The 18,622-nt window shown below is 39.4% G+C and overlaps 1 protein-coding gene across 8 annotated transcripts in view; it reads right to left on the reverse strand.

Annotated features, from left to right (window-relative positions):
* The window catches only part of srgap2 (SLIT-ROBO Rho GTPase activating protein 2), a 196,336-nt gene that overhangs the window by 75,218 nt on the left and 102,496 nt on the right, over positions 1-18,622 (reverse strand). For 6 of the 8 annotated variants that reach the window (XM_039749161.1, XM_039749158.1, XM_039749156.1 and 3 more), the window contains exon 3: positions 4,555-4,747. In XM_039749161.1, the coding sequence (XP_039605095.1) occupies positions 4,555-4,747 (193 nt within the window). Of the gene's footprint in view, positions 1-4,554; positions 4,748-5,101; positions 5,184-9,686; positions 10,690-18,622 lie in introns of those variants that run through there. The other 2 variants (XM_039749162.1, XM_039749160.1) reach the window with 2 other exon arrangements.

The raw sequence follows: 18,622 nt of genomic DNA on the forward strand, positions 1-18,622 counted from the left end.
GAGGTTGTCTAACCTAAAAGACTGTGGTCCTTTTGGCAAGAAACCCAGAATCTAGTAACAGAGGAAAGTGCTAAAGCCAAGCTCACCTAGCTTCGTTCCCATCTTAAAGGGAACGATAATACTAAGTGCTAAACTAAAATCAATGAACAGTATCCTCACATTGGTGCTCATTGTTGCCCAGGTGAGTCAGGGCTGTGGGAAGCGCAGTAGAGATAGCATCTTTGGCTGACATGTTTGGACGATATGCATACTGAAGGGAATCCAGTGTGTAAGTTGAGTGTGAGGTGAGTGAAACTGGACAGAAGTCTTTAAAATGCACTCCAGTGGATTGTTTAGGCACTGACACATTAGTGGTCATCTTGAGGTCTGTTAGAACAACAGCCTGGGCCAGGGACAGGTTGTCAGTGAAGACACCTGACAGCTGCTCTGCACATGCTTGGAGCACTCGGCCAGGGACAACACCAGGGCCAAAAGCCTTATTATGCACATTCAACTTGCTCAGTGCAGCACACACATTGGTGGGGGAGAGTGTTAGAGGATGTTTATTGGTTGGTTTGGGGGCTCCATTTTAATTGGTATTTCCGTATTGTCCTCATCAAAATGAGAACATATGTTTCTCAGCTTGTCATTAATAGACACATAGCTGCTAGGGAGGCCTTTGTTATTGGTTTTATAGTCCATAATAGTCTGGATTCCCTGCTGCATGCGACAAGGGTGTAAGTTGTTATGAAAGTGCACCTCAGTTCACGATTTGTGGTTTTGTTTAGTTTTCCTCATGCACCCTCCTTATGTTAGCTCTGGATGATTGGTAGACCTTTGCACTGCCAGATCAAAAAGCGGCATCACATCTCTTTAATAGAAGGCAGACCCCACTATTCAACTATGGTGACTAGCGTAGACTGTTGTATGTTTCAGAGTCATTACTCTGTTGACAGAAGGTATGATGTAGTCCAGAATTGAAGAGTGGTGGGTTTAGGATCAATATTTGGTTAGGCCAAAAATCTACAGCACTGAATTAACACTGGCTGCAAATACATTCAGAATATTGGGTTGTTTTGATTTAGTTTAGTTATTAGTTATTTTACACAAAAAAATATTTAAAACAACTTCACTTTTATCGTAACTATGTACCATAATCCAACAACTAAATAAAGCATTCTAATATTGGTTGAAATTAAAAACATACAATAAATGTTGTTAGCACTCCTAATATTCCACAAAATATGAGAGGAAAAAATGCACTCCTTTAATATTTAATTGCAAGAGGTGAACCATAATGTGCAATATAAAAACTCCATCTTTGATTTCTGTCTCTCACCACAAGAGACAAAAAAAACCCTCGGCAAAGTAGTACACTGGGGCTCCAGTTTTGATAGCAAAACGGAAACCTACATAGGGATCATAAACATCATGGGCCCTGTGCTGCTAAGGCCCCCCGCCAGTGCCCATACACTTAGAGCATGCATGCTTATGTACACATCCACATTCACTCATATTGGGTCAAACTGAACTCGTCAATTAACTTAACAAGCATATCTTTAAGATGAAACCTGGAGTATGCAGCAGGAAAAAAACAAAACAATCAAACATGGGGAGAATAAGCAAAATCCACACATACAGCAAACACAGCATTCTGTGCATAGCACACTGGATTTTTTTGCACAGACTTATTGCACAGGAGACCCCTAAAAATATCCTACTTACTTATTTTTATTCAGGGGTTCAAAAGTAATTGGACAATTGACTCAAAGGCTATTTCTGGGGCTGGTGTGGGCAAGTCCGTCGTTATGTCATTATCAATTAAGCAGATAAAAGGCCTGGAGTTGATTTGAGGTGTGGTGCTTGCATGTGGAAGATTTTGCTGTGAACAGACATCATGCGGTCAAAGGAGCTCTCCATGCAGGTGAGAGAAGCCATCCTTAAGCTGCGAAAACAGCAAAAAACCATCCAAGAAATTGCTACAATATTACGAGTGGCAAAATCTACAGTTTGGTACATCCTGAGAAAGAAAGCAAGCACTGGTGAACTCAGCAACGCAAAAAAACCTGGACGTCCACGGAAGACAACAGTGGTGGATGATCGCAGAATCATTTCCATGGTGAAGAGAAACCCCTTCACAACAGCCAACCAAGTGATCAACACTCTCCAGGGGGTTGGCGTATCAATATCCAAGTCTACCATAAAGAGAAGACTGCATGAAAGTAAATACAGAGGGTGCACTGCAAGTGCAAGCCACTCATAAGCCTCAAGAATAGAAAGGCTAGATTGGACTTTGCTAAAGAACATCTAAAAAAGCCAGCACAGTTCTGGAAAAACATTCTTTGGACAGATGAAACCAAGATCAACCTCTACCAGAATGATGGCAAGAAAAAAGTATGGAGAAGGTGTGGAACAGCTCATTATCCAAAGCATAGCACATCATCTGTAAAACACGGTGGAGGCAGGCAGTGTGATGGCTTGGGCGTGCATGGCTGCCAGTGGCACTGGGACACTAGTGTTTATTGATGATGTGACACAGGACAGAAGCAGCTGAATGAATTCTGAGGTGTTCAGAGACATACTGTCTGCTCAAATCCAGCTAAATGCAGTCAAATTGATTGGGCGGCGTTTCATGATACAGATGGACAATGACCCAAAACATACAGCCAAAGCAACCCAGGAGTTTATTAAAGCAAAGAAGTGGAAAATTCTTGAATGGCCAAGTCAGTCACCTGATCTTAACCCAACTGAGCATGCATTTCACTTGTTGAAGACTAAACTTCGGACAGAAAGGCCCACAAACAAACAGCAAATGAAAGTCGCTGCAGTAAAGGCCTGGCAGAGCATTAAAAAGGAGGAAACCCAGCATCTGGTGATGTCCATGAGTTCAGGACTTCAGGCTGTCATTGCCAGCAAAGGGTTTTCAACCAAGTATTAGAAATGAACATTTTATTTCCAGTTATTTCATTTGTTCAATTACTTTTGAGCCCCTGAAATGAAGGGATTGTGTTAAAAATGCTTTAGGTGACGCACATTTTTATACAATCGTTTTGTTCAACCCACTGAATTAAAGCTGAAAGTCTGCACTTCAACTGCATCTGAGTTGTTTCATTTAAAATTCATTGTGGTAATGTACAGAACCAAAACTAAAAAAAAAATGTCTCTGTCCAAATATTTATGAACCTAACTGTATGTGTAGGCAAAACACTGCAGACGACCAGAGTGCCGTGGTGGAGCTGCCTCTGAAGAATTTGACAGTCCTTTTTAAGGTTGCTTATCATCAGTCTGGTGTAAAGTGCTGATTCTTTTCCTCCATCTTCTGCCATCCTGGGGTTACTACAATATGTAGTTTTTACTAGTATATTACTATGCCTTCTGAAGTAGTTCTACTACTTGCAATCACACAAGAGTGCTGTACTGACATTCATTCAGTCGGTACTGTACACAAACTAGTATCTTTACATTTTCATAATTTTGGTACTGACTTTGGTGTGATGTATCAGTTTTTGTGATGTCCCTCATTTGAACCCATGTGCGTTCACAATCTGTGTGAAGTTTGGGTTTTCTTTAGTTGCTCCCTTATCCCTAAATTGCCCATATTAGGTTGACTGGCACTTTGCAATAAACTGCTGCCTCATCCATCCTGGTTTGGTTCCTACTTTATCTCTGATACTGAGTGGAATTGTTCTTGATGAACAGATCAAGTACAAAAAAAAAAGATGGATGAGTAATACTCTAAAGTACAGATGCATTCATATCCAAACTGTGAATAACGTATATGATAGTGTCATATTCTCATTTTCAAAGAGATGCAACACCTCCAGACAACACTAAACAGATGCCAGCTATGGAATGGCAGTCATTTTCTCACAGGACATACTCACACTCTTAATACCATACACTGGACTAATTTACACTTGCCAAACCAAATAATCTTAAGTCTTTAGACTATCAGAGGACACCAGAGTTCACAGACCTAACACAGATTTAACACGCAAGATCCACAAAAATGAGAGTTAAGTTGTGAACTGAAACAAGGTTCAAACACTGTGAAGCAAAAACACAAGCTGTGTTGCCACTGTGGTTTGAATATATTTTCATGCTTTTGTTTTAAATATACTGTAAATATGTGATATCTACCTGCATTACCTGTTAATGGTTCCTTGGGTTTATCAAATACAGGAAACAGCTGTTGGTCAGAAGCAAAGGACTCCTAAGTGACAGGGTAGGTAGGATAGAGTAGGTATCCTGTCGTATTAAGACTTCTGCAATGGATACACATGTACGACATGACACTTGCCAAAGCTACACTGCAGACTGAGAAGATAACACATCTGGGCACCTGCCCAAATCTACTAAGAAATGTACAAATGGGCAGAAACCCCAAAGACAGGGATACATCACAATGGGGTATAGGGTCTGAACATGTGCAAACAAGCTGATGCAAAACTACACCATCCAACCTCTACTAAAAGACAAAAGTAAGGGGAAAAAAATAAATAAATGACACAACACCTTTGACAAAGGGATGTGAACCAAAATACCAAATACCATCTGACATGTTCGCTCACTCACTTAAACTGATGGTCTTTTGTGCTGCGGGTCTTTGCCAGGAACCTTTCAGCAAGCTTCTCCAAATTCCGTGAATAATCCATTTCAATCTCAGCTTTTTTGCGGAAGAAGTCCTGTAGGTCTTGGAGGAGCTGGACACGGAGCTCACATTGCTGGTCAAGACATTTGAGCTGCTCCAGCAGTTGGGCACGAATTTCTGTAAGAGGAAAGGAGAAAACATGAGTAAAATGAGGTGGAAGAGTAAGGGATGAGGAAAAACAAACAAAACATATAAAGGAAGTGCAAAGTTGAATGAAACCCACTAAAACACGGGAAACAGCTGTCCGGATAAAGCTGCAATCAATGGCAAAGCACTGAAAAAGAAATGCAGTTATTAATTAAAAGGCTAAACCAAATATCCATGTTCTTTAGCTTCTCTCCTTGTGATATAATTAGCAGCATGTCGGACACCAGAAGCAATCACCCAGTTACCCTTGTCTACATAAAGCTCTCGGTTTCACATTCACACCTTTAGACCAACCCGATGAAAGTCTAAAGAAGCAGACGCTACCTTTAGTTTTCTTGTTATATACCAATTTGATGGCCATAGCTTGTATGCCTCTTTGCTGTCTGCTATAAAAATACTATAACATAGACGCCGGCCTGCTCAGTCAGTGCTGGCCAAAGAACCACTCCCTCTGTCAGCGTTCTGAGCTTTAATTTCTTTTCATTTCCAGTTAGTGTAAAAATACCAGTCTCGGTTTCACACTGACATCACTCACATCATCACTTCCTCATGGCAGCCTGCTCAGTCTGGACGATAAAAATTCCCAAACTTTCCCCTACTACCCTCCCTCCAGCCTATCCCTTGGTTTTCCCTTAGTGAGCAACTTTTGCGCCAGCAGCTAGCTTCTCTGTGATGTGGAGGCTGATGAGGAGGCCAGAAGTTAATTTTATTTCTCATCTTTGAGAACAACCCTGAAATTGTAGAGCAAGTGGCTTCCTCTGGCACAATTTTGCTTTGGGTATTTAACAAATAATATATTGTTCCAAACCCACCGAAAACTCACCAAGACAGTCTTTTTCTGCTTATTGCATTCTTCTCAGCAAAATGAAAAGACGTGCAACAAATTCAGGTTGCCCTGTATATTCAGAAGCATCTAAACAGGCACTTAGGTGCTACAAATGTCTGTTGCAAGACAAAGCCAGAAAGAGTGGCAATTACAAATATTGATGAATGGATTCAGACAAACAGCAAGCAAGCAGCAGTGAGTTTATTTGTAATAATGGGCCAAAAGCAGTAATGATTGAATGATGTGCCACCCATCCTGCCTTGCATCAAGCTTCATGTACACTACTCAGGAACAACTCTAAGTGTGTGCAGTTCTTCATAGAAATATCAGGTTCAGAAAGTGGATAGCTAAAATCTGATGCACACATATATGAACATCCCCATTCTTGGTTAAGACGCTAGACTTTAAAACAACAAGGTCAATGGTTCAGTCCCCAGCCCAAGCTTACAGTGTGAATCTAAAAAAGCCTCTTGAAGATCGTGAGCTCCACTTAAAAGAAAAAAAAAATCCATTCATGCATTCCTTGTCTTGACCATCTTATCCTTCTCTGGATTGTGAAAGATCAGAGTCTAGCCTGGCATCAACAGGTATTTAATAATACTAGAGAGCTCTGTATACTGTATGTAAAGTGCTTTGGTGTGATGTTAACCACTGAAAGACAAGATTTCCTTTAAAATTCATTTTTGTTAGCACAGCAGATTTATACTTTTGATTAATCGCTCCCTGGTCTTTTCCATTATAAAATAATCACAATTGTTTAATGTCTCATCGTGTTTTCTTGGCATATACACACACACACACACACCACAGAAAATTATCCACCTATCCTTCTCTCCTCTAACTAGGTATATAGCTCAGGGATGCAGGGAGCTGGTTCCTACCTCATAACATTGGGCACCAAGTGGTAAATAGTCCTGGATGGGGTACCAACCCATCATCTCACTTCACACATACCCAACCACAGTCAGTCACACAAAGCCACTGTAAAGCTGACAACTAACACACACACACACACTCAAAGAAAATGTAATATTCTCCAATCTGTTTATCTATTTCAGTGTCACAGGAAGCCATAGCCTATACTGAAATCACTGGGCACAAGGCAGAAAACCAAAAGGATTCTAGCTGCGGACGACTGCAGCACTACGATCCAGAAGCTCAGATGAACAGCAAATCGTTGTTAACTGCACATTTATGTCACATAGTTTACATGACCAAGTCATACTACTACCTTTGTAATGCAGAGGACACAAAACGTCATTGCCTTGCAATAGAACTAAAACGGAGTGGAGCTCTGGAGGTCGCCAGCTAGACTCTGTTGGTTTCCTGTTTCCTTGACCCTTCTCCAGGAAACAGCCCTGGATAAGGCAACAGTTCATCACACTTGTCCAATCTGGAATCGCCAAATAACCTTTCACACAGTTCTTTATGGGTGTTGGAGAAAAACCCATGCTCACATGGAAAGAATGTACAGACCGCAAATGGGCAACAACTGGGCTTGAGATTCAAACATAGCATGCTGGGTTCGTAAGGCAGCAATGTTACCTACTGCACTACTGTGGTGCCTTCAACCATATTATATCATGCATTTACTGTACATATTCACACACTCACTTAAATCCTTGAGGGAGAGATAAAGAGCCTCGAGACTAGAGTGTACAGTATATGGCAGGTCCAGTCCCTGACCACCACATGTAGCAGTCTTCCAAATTGCCTAAATTAAACAAATCATCAACATTGATCGGCCTGTCCCTCGCCTTCTAACTGTGCCTTTTTGTACTTCCTTTACCAGTTAGCCTACACTCCAGTGTATGTCAAAAAGTTTACAGTACACTCCACCGCTAATGACAGGAGATGACTGCCTGTTGTTAACTTTCAGTGTAATCATAGACTAATGATTGTGCATTTGTGTACACGGGCAGTTCAGCACAATCTAGTACCTATATTGCAAGACACAATGGAACTGCAAGTGGACTGCCTGACCAGTTGTTTTTAAAACTGTATGTCATTTATGGGATTTCCAAGTGGCTTTTAAAATACTGTATTGATGGTACCATGCCCCTTTTCGACAGCATTGCTCTTGATCTGGGGCTTTTACCTACATACTGAAGAGTCTCAGCTTTTTGGTGCCTCTTGACTCACTAAACAGGCTTCTGGAAGAATCTTTCTTTATGAAGGGCCATGTCCTATATACTTTGGACCAACTGTACCCACAACACATTTTCACCAGCTAGGAAACTAGTTGCAGTAAAGGCTTTTGTATGGGGTATACAATCTATTCTCTTAAAAGAGATGTGGGTTTGTGCCAAATGTAGCCCAGTTCTACTTAACTGTCATGGTAGCACAATGTGTAGCATTGCTGCCTCTCAGATCCATTGTCCTGGGTTCACCTCCTATGTCTGATTATTGCCTATGTTAAATACACGTGGTAATCTATTTCTGTGTGGGGATCTCACTCCAGGTATTTAACTTTTACCCCTAAATCCTGTTAGATGAAATGACACCTCTGCATTGGCATCATGTGAATATGAGTGGGAGTGGGCCAAACAAGGTACTGGCACCCTATTCAGGGATGGTTCTTCCCTTGCACCCTGTGCTGTCGGAATATGCCATAGCAGCCCACAAAACCCTGAATTTGAATGAGCAACTTTGAGGATGTCATGTTAGTCTCCATTTCATGTACTCAAACTCAGATATATTTACCCATAGGCACATTTTTACACACAAACATCTGTGTGGAGTGGCACTTAAACTGCAAATTAAGAAAATACATGTAAATTCTAAAAATGGAAAATTACTATTACCATTAGGCTGGTAAGGCCTTTAATTTCTTACCCAACGAATTCTGAAGCTCCTAAATTTATTTCAGTTTCTCAGAAGACTGATGTTTGTGCATGGCCCAGCACTCAAAGAAATTCTTGCTTAGATGAAAAACAGATGGTTTCAGTTTACATTAGTCCTGTTGCTTTTTTTGTTTTGTTACTGTTCAGGTATGTCAGGGTGTGGCTTTTCAGTGTGTGTGTGTGTGTGTGTGTGTGTGTGTGTGTGTGTGTGTGTGTGTGTGTGTGTATCCTGGTATGACAAATATTCAATTACCCTTTCCATTCCTCTGCCAGATGCTTTTCATGTGGATTAAACACCAGCGTAAAAAGATGGGACAGCTCGCCAATAAAACAGGTAGAAGCATTGCTCCCGAGGGCCGCACCAAACAGACCACTTTGATAAATTCAATATTCATTTCATCATTTTAATTAATACCCCACTGAGTGCACTTCACTTAGCTTTTATAATCACATAGTGGAAAACAGCTGAAATAATAATAAGGCTTAAAAAATAAATAAATAAATGGAGGAAAGGATTATACACTGGGCCTCTGGCTTCAGTAAAGGTTTTGTCAGTGGGATTGTCGAAATATCAGTAAATATAGAATTGCATATAGGAAACTAAAAGAATGACCAGACACAAAACAAAGTATCTGTCTCTCAGTGTTTTCCGATATTATTAGAGCAATGGATGCAAAGGAAATTCTAAAGAGATCACATAAAACTGAAAATGTGAATCAAGGATACCAAATACAGAGGCATAAGAACAAATGGATGCCTATGTCTTGTTTACCTAAGGCTGGCAGATAGATTCGGGTCAGCAGTCACATTCCATGCACACTCAAGAAAATTTGCCACTTTATGTTCTACCAGAACATGCAGATGACTTTATTCAGTCACAAACATCTATTGTAGCTCCATGCAAGACAGGGTAGTGATACCTTACATTTTAAGGACACCACTGGAGGAGGAGTCTCCATTCTGTCATCTCCTTAAAATACTCTACCACCAGGATATGTTATCTCATTGTTTACAGGAACACTGCATCACCAAGCGGTTCCTTTACCCGGGTCAGTCGTAAACTGCATGTGACCAGTCACACTAGGAACATCACCCTGTCATCAGGATGTTTATATTTGAACCTCCCCTCCAACACCCCACCCCACCCACCAAATGAACTAAATGGAGTATAGTCTTTCAGCAACAATGAAAGGCTAGAAATTTCATTTCCCGGCTCTACCACACAGACTTATCATCTTACTTGATCTTCAGATTTTGCTGCCTCGTATGGAGGGGCAGACACAGGAGTAGCCCTGGCCCTCTGTCGTATTCCTGTCGTCTGGAGACCTCATTAGGGTTAATGCTCCCCTGCTGAGACAGACCCGCTTTTACTTGAAAGCCTGTTACAGGCCAAGTTTTTTTTTTTTTCTTGTTCAATCAAATTGTCCTTCTCCCTCTGCCGATAAAGCAAAGTCTCTGTCTCGCTTTCTAATTAATTTTAAATTAGAGGGTTAGAAGAAATCTTCATCTTGTAATCTCACTGTCATGAACTAGAAGATCTCCCCGTAAAAAAGCAAAGAAAGACAGCTAGTAGCTAGTAGTGTCCAGCAGATGGCTAACTTCCGGGCAGCTTGCCTATGAAAGGAGTGGCAAATCCAAACTGGAATGCATCCGGAAGGCCTCACACCACATATGCGAACAGTGAAATAATCAGGGAGACGTTCAAGAGAAAGCAGTAAGAGGATCCATCTTGCTATCATGTTACTGCACCAGGGCATTAGAAGAACACATTTCCTTTTTCACAGGTTGCTATGATCAATTCACTGTGCTATCTTGTATTTACTCTTCCAAGTAACTACATATGCAGAATCTCCTACTTTAAATCCAGGCTCATCTGTTCATCAAGTTCAAATTTATCAAGTCGCAATCACTGCCAGGAAGGAATTCCAGCGCCTAACAGGCTGTGAGTTTCCAAGCACAGGCAAGCCATGTCTCCAGGGGCAGCTGCACATTTCCTCCACACAGACAGCTGTCCGACCAGGGGACTGACCGCCTGCACACTTAGGGTTTCCTCCAATGAACAACACAGGCGGATGCAAACAGCAATGATCATTACAAGAGAGTGTGAAAGACTGGTCAAGTGTAGAAGCTTAAGCTCCATTCTGTCCTGCTGGCAGAGAGGCAGTGGAAGTGGCACCAGCATCAGGCTCCATCCACCCACTAAATACACTAAAGAGTGAATCTTTTCTTTAGCACGCCTGTCAGAAACAGAAGCAGCTGCAAATGAACATATCTGCCTTGGGAGCCGTTGACACGCAGCCACTTTATTGGAAATTGGCTACTTTACAGTCAACAACCAGGCAAAATTAGTCAAGAGGTGCACTCCCAGACAAAAGGACTATAAACAGAGTATTCTGATTTTAAAAAATTCTTTATTACAGTTCCCAAATCTACAATGCAAGGTAGGAGTGAATGCAGGGCTGGTAACCTTCTCAGTATTTGTTGGGTGTGAGGTCGGAAATAAAAGATTATCATTTATACATGACCAATCAAGCTAAGCTCAACAGCCTTTTAGGGTTTGGAGCAACTGGAATGCCCTCAGAAAAATAAAAAAAGACATATAATGTACACAGGCATTAAAAAAATGGCAGGTACATACTCCAGCTTCAAACCACTGCACCACCTGACTTTAAAGAAGTTTAAAATTACATTCTGACTGATGACAGATTAATTGGGTTAAATACAAAAAAGGCTGTTTCAATACCTGTATCTTTTAGACACCTGCCATCCCCAATCATTCTTAATATGCCAATTTGTTAAACAACACTATCATGGGGCACTTGCCCATTTCACCTTTAAAGAGGTTTATTATTGGTCTGGTACAAGGCCTCCTACTTAGCCTTGGCATAGAAATCACAATCAGCACTCCCAATCCTGAGGCCATTGTTCTCATTTAATTGGGCTATGAGGTGAGCAGCTGTCAAGAGTGGAGGAGTTCAAGTACTTTTAAATCTTGTTCATAAGCGAGGGTGGAGGTGATTATGAAGCTGACCAGTGAATTTAAGCACTGCACCAGTTGTATGAACATTACACTAGGCCATGGTTGGGCATTCAGGTGCCAAGTCCTCAGACACTTCAAGCATTTCATATACCAGTCAATCTACATGCTCATCCTCAGCTATGGCCACAAGGTCTAGGGTAGTGATTGAAAGGAGGAAATCGTAAAAACATGAGGCCAAAATGAGATTCCTGTGAAGGACTGCTGGACTTATTGCCTATGACAGAATGAGGACCTCTTCAATAAAGGAGAACCACCTCAATAGGCCCATGTGAATCTAGGAAATCCTTTGAAGCCACTGGAAGAATTATCTGGATAGATGAACTTAATGTGGACCAAAATTGATTTTTGGTATGCACAAAAAAGAGTTTTGATTCTAATCTTTCAGTGTTGTGACTACTGTACAGTGTGTTGTACCTCTTTATTCAAAGAACAATAACTAACCCCACCCCTTAGCTCCAAGTTTTACAAAAATGTTGTAAGATGTTTCATTATAAGAAAATGCTGAACAAATTTATATTTACTTATTTGGATGATTCCTTTCTCCAAGGCAACTTACAACATTTTTCTTGTGGTTTTTCTAAATGGACCACAGGCTTGCTGAGGGTTACACAGTGTCAGTAGTGGGATGTGAACCCACAATCTTAGGGTATGAACTCCAAAGCTTTAACAACTACACCACACCGCCTACGAATAAAACCTGAAATGACTAAATTTGAGCCAGCTGCAAATTTAAATGTGATATATATTAATATAAAATGAAGAAGAGCTTCTTGCCAACATACCACTTTAAAAATTGCACTTAAAGGTTAAAGTATCAAAGGTGGAATGGCAGAAAGTGCAGAATTAGCTAAACTGTTACAGAGGGACTTGGACAGCATATAGGCTTGAGCAGATGTGGCAGATGAAAGTTAATGTAAATAAATGTAAAGCATTTGATGAAGGAAGAAAAAATGTTAGATTTGAATTTACAATGGGAGGTGTGAAACATGAAAGAACACTTTATAAAAGGACTGTGGAGTCATAGTGGACTCGTTAATATCTACATCAAAATAGTGTACAGAAACGATCAAGTAAGCTAGTAGGATGTTAGGTTATATATCACAATAGGTGGAGAACATGAGATCTCACGTTGAGTACTATGTTCAGTTATTGTCTCCATATTAGAAAAAAAAGAAATAATTCAGCTATAAGAAAGTCCAGAGGAAAGAGTCTAGGCTGATTCAAGGACTTGGATATGAGCTATGAGGTGAGATAAGGAGTCGAACCTTTGCTTAAACAAGAAGAGACTAAGATGGGCAACGATTAACAGGTTTAAAATTATGAAAGGAATTAGTACAGTGTGTCTCCTCCCAGCTGTTACTTTAAAATAAATTCTGGAAAAAAACAGGGACACTGTTGGAAACGTCTTAAGGACAGATTTCAAATAAAAGTTAGAACATTTTTCTTCATGCAAGGAACCAATGACAAATTGAATAAATTACCAAGTACTATGATAGGAGAGCAGAACTTTAAGGACATCTCAGTTTGATCTTATTTTGGACAATCTAGGTTTATAGGACTGATGAGCTTTTTGGGCTGAATGGCCTGTTCTCATCACAGTTTAATAATATATATATATATATATATATATATATATATATATATATATATATATATATATATATATATATATATATATATATATATATATATAAATAAATATACATACACACACTAGCAGAATACCCACGCTTGACAGCAGAGAAGTAGTGTATTAAAGAAGTTATGAAAAAGAAAAGAAAAAAATTTAAAAATAACGTAACATAATTGTTAATGTAATTGGTTTGTCATTGATAGGAGTGTTGTTCTCATATATATATATATATATATCTCTATCTATATATATATATATATCTCTATCTATCTATCTATATCTATATCTCTATCTATCTATCTATATCTATATATATATATCTCTATCTATATATATATATCTATATATATATATCTCTATCTATCTATCTATCTATATCTATATACAGTGGAGGAAATAATTATTTGACCCCTCACTGATTTTGTAAGTTTGTCCAATGACAAAGAAATGAAAAGTCTCAGAACAGTATCATTTCAATGGTAGGTTTATTTCAACAGTGGCAGATTGTACATCAAAAGGAAAATCGAAAAAATAACTTTAAATAAAAGATAGAAATCGATTTGCATTTCATTGAGGGAAATAAGTTTTTGAACCCTCTAACAAAAAAAGACTTAATACTTAGTGGAAAAACCCTTGTTTGCAAGCACAGAGGTCAAACGTTTCTTGTAATTGATGACCAAGTTTGCGCACATTTTAGGAGGAATGTTGGTCCACTCCTCTTTGCAGATCATCTCTAAATCCCTAAGGTTTCGAGGCTGTCTCTGTGCTACTCTGAGCTTGAGCTCCCTCCATCGGTTTTCTATTGGATTAAGGTCCGGAGACTGACTAGGCCACTCCATGACCTTAATGTGCTTCTTCTTGAGCCACTCCTTTGTTGCCTTTGCTGTATGTTTTGGGTCATTGTCGTGCTGGAACACCCATCCACGACCCATTTTCAGTTTCCTGGCAGAGGGAAGGAGATTGTCGCTCAGGATTTCACGATACATGGCTCCGTCCATTTTCCCGTTAATGCGATTAAGTTGTCCTGTGCCCTTAGCAGAAAAACACCCCCAAAGGCCAGCACACCAGCAGAAGGAAACCTCCTAAGAAAGACAGTCGCTTAACTGCTAATGCACAAACGATGCAAGAACGTCGGCAACCCGAATCCTTACAGCAGAGAGATGCCCAGAGTAGTTCTGACGAATCCAATACTTTCTAGGATCCTGTGCAGCTTACAGTGTTAGTATATAGCAGGCGACTGCCAGCAATCTTTAACTTTAAACAGCACCACGCCCCTGTTGCTTTTCAAATTAAAGAGAGTTGGCCGGTTTCGAGCATCAACTGGATGATAATATACATACAAGACCACAAGACAAGGACTTTAGTGAGTCTTCATTGTTTGTTCATTTATTTTTAAAGTTGTAGGTTTTTGAAATTATATTTTTCTCAAACAATAAAAAAAAAAACACTTTTTTTTTCCTCCCGGGCAACGCTGGGTATTTCAGCTAGTGTTCTAATATTCTACAACAGACTTTGACCTTCTGTTATCCCAAAGATCCATCATAGACCATGTGGCATATTCTGATCCACCAGCACTGCAGTGATCCCTAGGTATGCCCACCCTGGCTTTAAAATGTAAACATTTTTTTGATTTGTCATTAACTGTGACAGTTATACTTTTACCTAACACAACTTATAATCAAAATGGCACTTGCAAGTTAAGTGACTCACTGTGGGCTAAAGAGTCAGCAAACATGGAAACTGAACTGGAGGTCTTATTTTTTTTCATTCAAACTACTTGGCAATTAAGCCACACTGTCTCTTCATGATTCTTCTGAAAAAGACTGTTCATGCCTTCCTTTCTTCTGTCACTGAAATGTGCTATCCAATAAACATAATTTGATAAAAAAAAAGCATGTGCAATATGTGTTTGTTGTGCATTATGAAGTGCTCAATTAACAGGTTTTGACAGAGCAAATTGTTCATGGTGTTATATTAAAGAACAGATCAATAAAAGTTACACTACATTACGTTTTCAAAAAGCCACACAAAACACAAAAGCCCAGAAATAGACAAGGACTGTAATTCACGCATTTTGTGGAAAGCACTGCATTAAGTAAGCATAAACTGAAATGAAACTGAATTTGGATTCTCCTCTGTGTGCTTTCAGAATTAAAAGCATTTTAATTTTATCTTGCATTCGCTCCTTCCTCAAACTGAAATCTAAAATCCACAATACACAAACCTCACGGATAATTCTGAGCGGCAATGGGATGGAAGCCTTGCCAGTTCACGGCATTGAATTTGGCACCCCAATCCCTTCTATTCTATTCGACTAAATACAAGTGCCTGTAAGTTGTGTTTTTCTGAAGGAAGTCTGGCCGTCTTTGTAGAACCATCTGTGTGAATAGGAAGTAAGACGCACATCAGGAGAGGCTGGCATGTGTGTTGGAGGGGGGAGGTATTAAAGCAGGGGGAAAAGTACAAAAAAACAACACAGCTGGCAATTCCAGACCAGGAAATCCACAAAAACTAAAACGGGGAGGGTGTTAATAATCAAGACAGCTGGCCAGCCGCTAACACTGCCTGTCTCTTTCTCAACAGCAATGGAGGCAGATAAAATCCTGCTGAGCAGTGTCCTGATTCCACTGCAGATGATAATCTGTTAAAACGGTCAGCAGTACTGGACAACTGTCTGTAGGGCTTGATGATAAGGGGGTGGGGATGGACCTGGGTTAACTGTACATTGTATATATATATAAAAAATAAAAAAAAAAATAAAAAAAAGGCAGATGGGAACACTTTTGTTCCAACAAGGGTTTCAGGAGGTAAGAAAAGGAGGGGAAAAACTGACAAACATTCCATCCCTTAAAAGAGAAATTGAATGAACTGAGCTGCTGAGTAACTAGCTTTTACAAGAAAAAGACAAAAATCAGGAATGAAACAATAAAGAAACAAACGTAATTAACCAGTTAAATACTGTAGTGTCATGGTAGCAGCTCCAAGTTATAGGGGCTTCAATCAGTTTTGGACTAAACAAGCAGTCTCCCTGCCAATAGGAGAAATGGCACTTCTAACTGTAATTCTTCATTGGCTGATACCCATGAATGCATTTATGACAGAAATACCTATTTAAATTGGGAAATGTACACCGCTGTCCAGATCCACTCCTGGAAATGATCAAATACAAGTGTGTCAGCTGAAACGTGCATGATGTGGATTCTTCGAGCATCATACTGACCAAAATCAGCAACAATGGGAATTTGTTCTCCACATCACCTTTGATGACCCTTTGATACTTGTCTAAATATGCCTTTCTAACTAGTTTGTTTGTTTAATCTTGTTCTGTATATTTTTTATGTAATTCCTTTCCTATAAGAGAAGGTCTACAGGGCAAATAAATACAAAATGTTACACAACAGTATAATAAATTTTATAGATTTTCATTAACACAAATTAACAAACGGAAACTACTCTAAAACAAGTTATTGCCAGCACAGCATAGTGGTAATAGTGGCATTAAGGTGAGGGTGTTCGGTGCCTGCCAGGCTTGTGTAATGAGCATAAGGCCACACTGCTACATTTTAATTTAAAAATGGCATTATTAAACACAAATGATCTCCTCCTTTTAGAAAAATATCTACAACCAGACTCAAACAACCGAAAACGCATATAGTGTAGACGTTTACCTTCACTGGGCACACAAGCATTGATGGACAAATCTTTGAAGGGATGGTAATGCTGCTAGTCACATAACTTATCACAAAACTGTAAAGAATAGTAAATCATTTGCCTTTTGGGCATGTATTCAGCATTCAAACGGTACAAAATGCAATTTAAATGCATACAGGTAAGGAAAGTAACTCTTCTATGTCCAATATATTGGAATATGCTTTTCTGCTGTGAAAGGTGACCAATCAGGGAGTGAAATATCGTAACAAGCAAATTCTAACCAAGGAAGGCCTGCATAGAATGCACTAGCAAATCACAGCATGATTTTAGTCCGTGTTTTATGTTTTCTCCCAACTACACTCCAATGCTGAGCCAGTACTTTTAGAGTTATATGGTTCTAAAGAGTTTTCTCAAATGTCTCTTTTTTCTGTGGTTAAAAATGCCAGAATAGTGTGGATGAAAAGCAAAAATAGAGGCTAATGTCTGCGTTATTAAAGGAAAACATAAGTAGTATAGCCTAAAGCTGATGTCACATGACTTCTAGTCATGGAGTTTGTCAGATTTGACGACTGCAGTTGCTAATCTCATCAGTGGTCCATGTCAATTTATGTGAGTGAAAATCTGTAGGCATGTCATATTTTCAACTGAGTGATGACCACCCAGTATAGTCGTGCTCACAACTTTTTGTGATTGCCAATAATGTGGTGCCTGGTGGAGCAGGCGCTGCATGAAGGGTTAACAGGTCTTTTTGTCTTTTTTCCGTTCTGTTGTAATACATAAAATATGAGACATCAGGTTCCAATCACACATGTTCCTTATTTCTCTTTGATACATAATACGCATTGTACTTCAAATTGTGTATTTATTGGTTTTCAGACAGAGCTTCCTCTTCGACTGAAGACTAAAATCAAAAAAGCTCGATTTTATTGGAGCAAGTTGTCGGCTGTTGGTATGTCAGATAAGCTAATTGGCTTCACAGGAACGTGCAACCAACTGCCTTCAATATCCATTTTTTATCACCTCAGATCTTGGAATGAAAGTTGCTGCAGAACGTGTTGCAATCTGTCTAGAACAGTCGACAGATTTACTTACAACTACACTAGGAGCTAGAGCATAGGCAATGTTTTATTAATTATTACTAACCATACTGAAATGATCATATCCATTGTATTGACTTGTTTATAATTAATAACTGCTCATTGAGTAATAAGAACTCCTCTTATAACAGAATATACTGTATGTTGATGGTAAAGCAAAACAAAACAAAAAACCCTTGTCTCTACTTTAATGAATAATCATGCATTTCTTGCATCCTGCTTAGACTTTCAAATTTTTAAGTTATTTAAAATTCAAAATGCACTTCTTGTAAGCTAGTGTTATTTTTGGCATTTTTTCAGCATTCAATAAAAAGGTTAAATGAGTAAATCTCACACAGAGGCAATTCTGATTGTCTTTTCAGCAAGAATGTCTACTTCTGAGATGTTTTTCAATTTCCACAAATTCTCGATAAGCAAAACTAAACAGATAAGCTAATGAGTGAAAATACTTCATAGTTGCTTTGAATTTATAAAATAACATTTGCAGGGGTCTTTACATTTGGATCATAACACACGACAGACAGGAAGTGATACTTCCAGCAGAGGGGCACCCCAACAGAAGCTCTGGAGCAATGCCCATTAAGACGTGACATTTCAAAGAGGAGTAAAATGCTTGAAATACGGCAACCACCGCAGGTTAAAAACACGAAGGAGCATTTCCATTATGATTCAAAACAGTAATTTTCTGAATCCTGGAGGGTCTGGGACTGATGAAGATGGAGAAGAAACAATTTCTGGGAAGTGGAGGTACGCTT

Source organism: Polypterus senegalus, chromosome 3, assembly GCF_016835505.1.
Source record: "Polypterus senegalus isolate Bchr_013 chromosome 3, ASM1683550v1, whole genome shotgun sequence".
NCBI lineage: Eukaryota > Metazoa > Chordata > Cladistia > Polypteriformes > Polypteridae > Polypterus > Polypterus senegalus.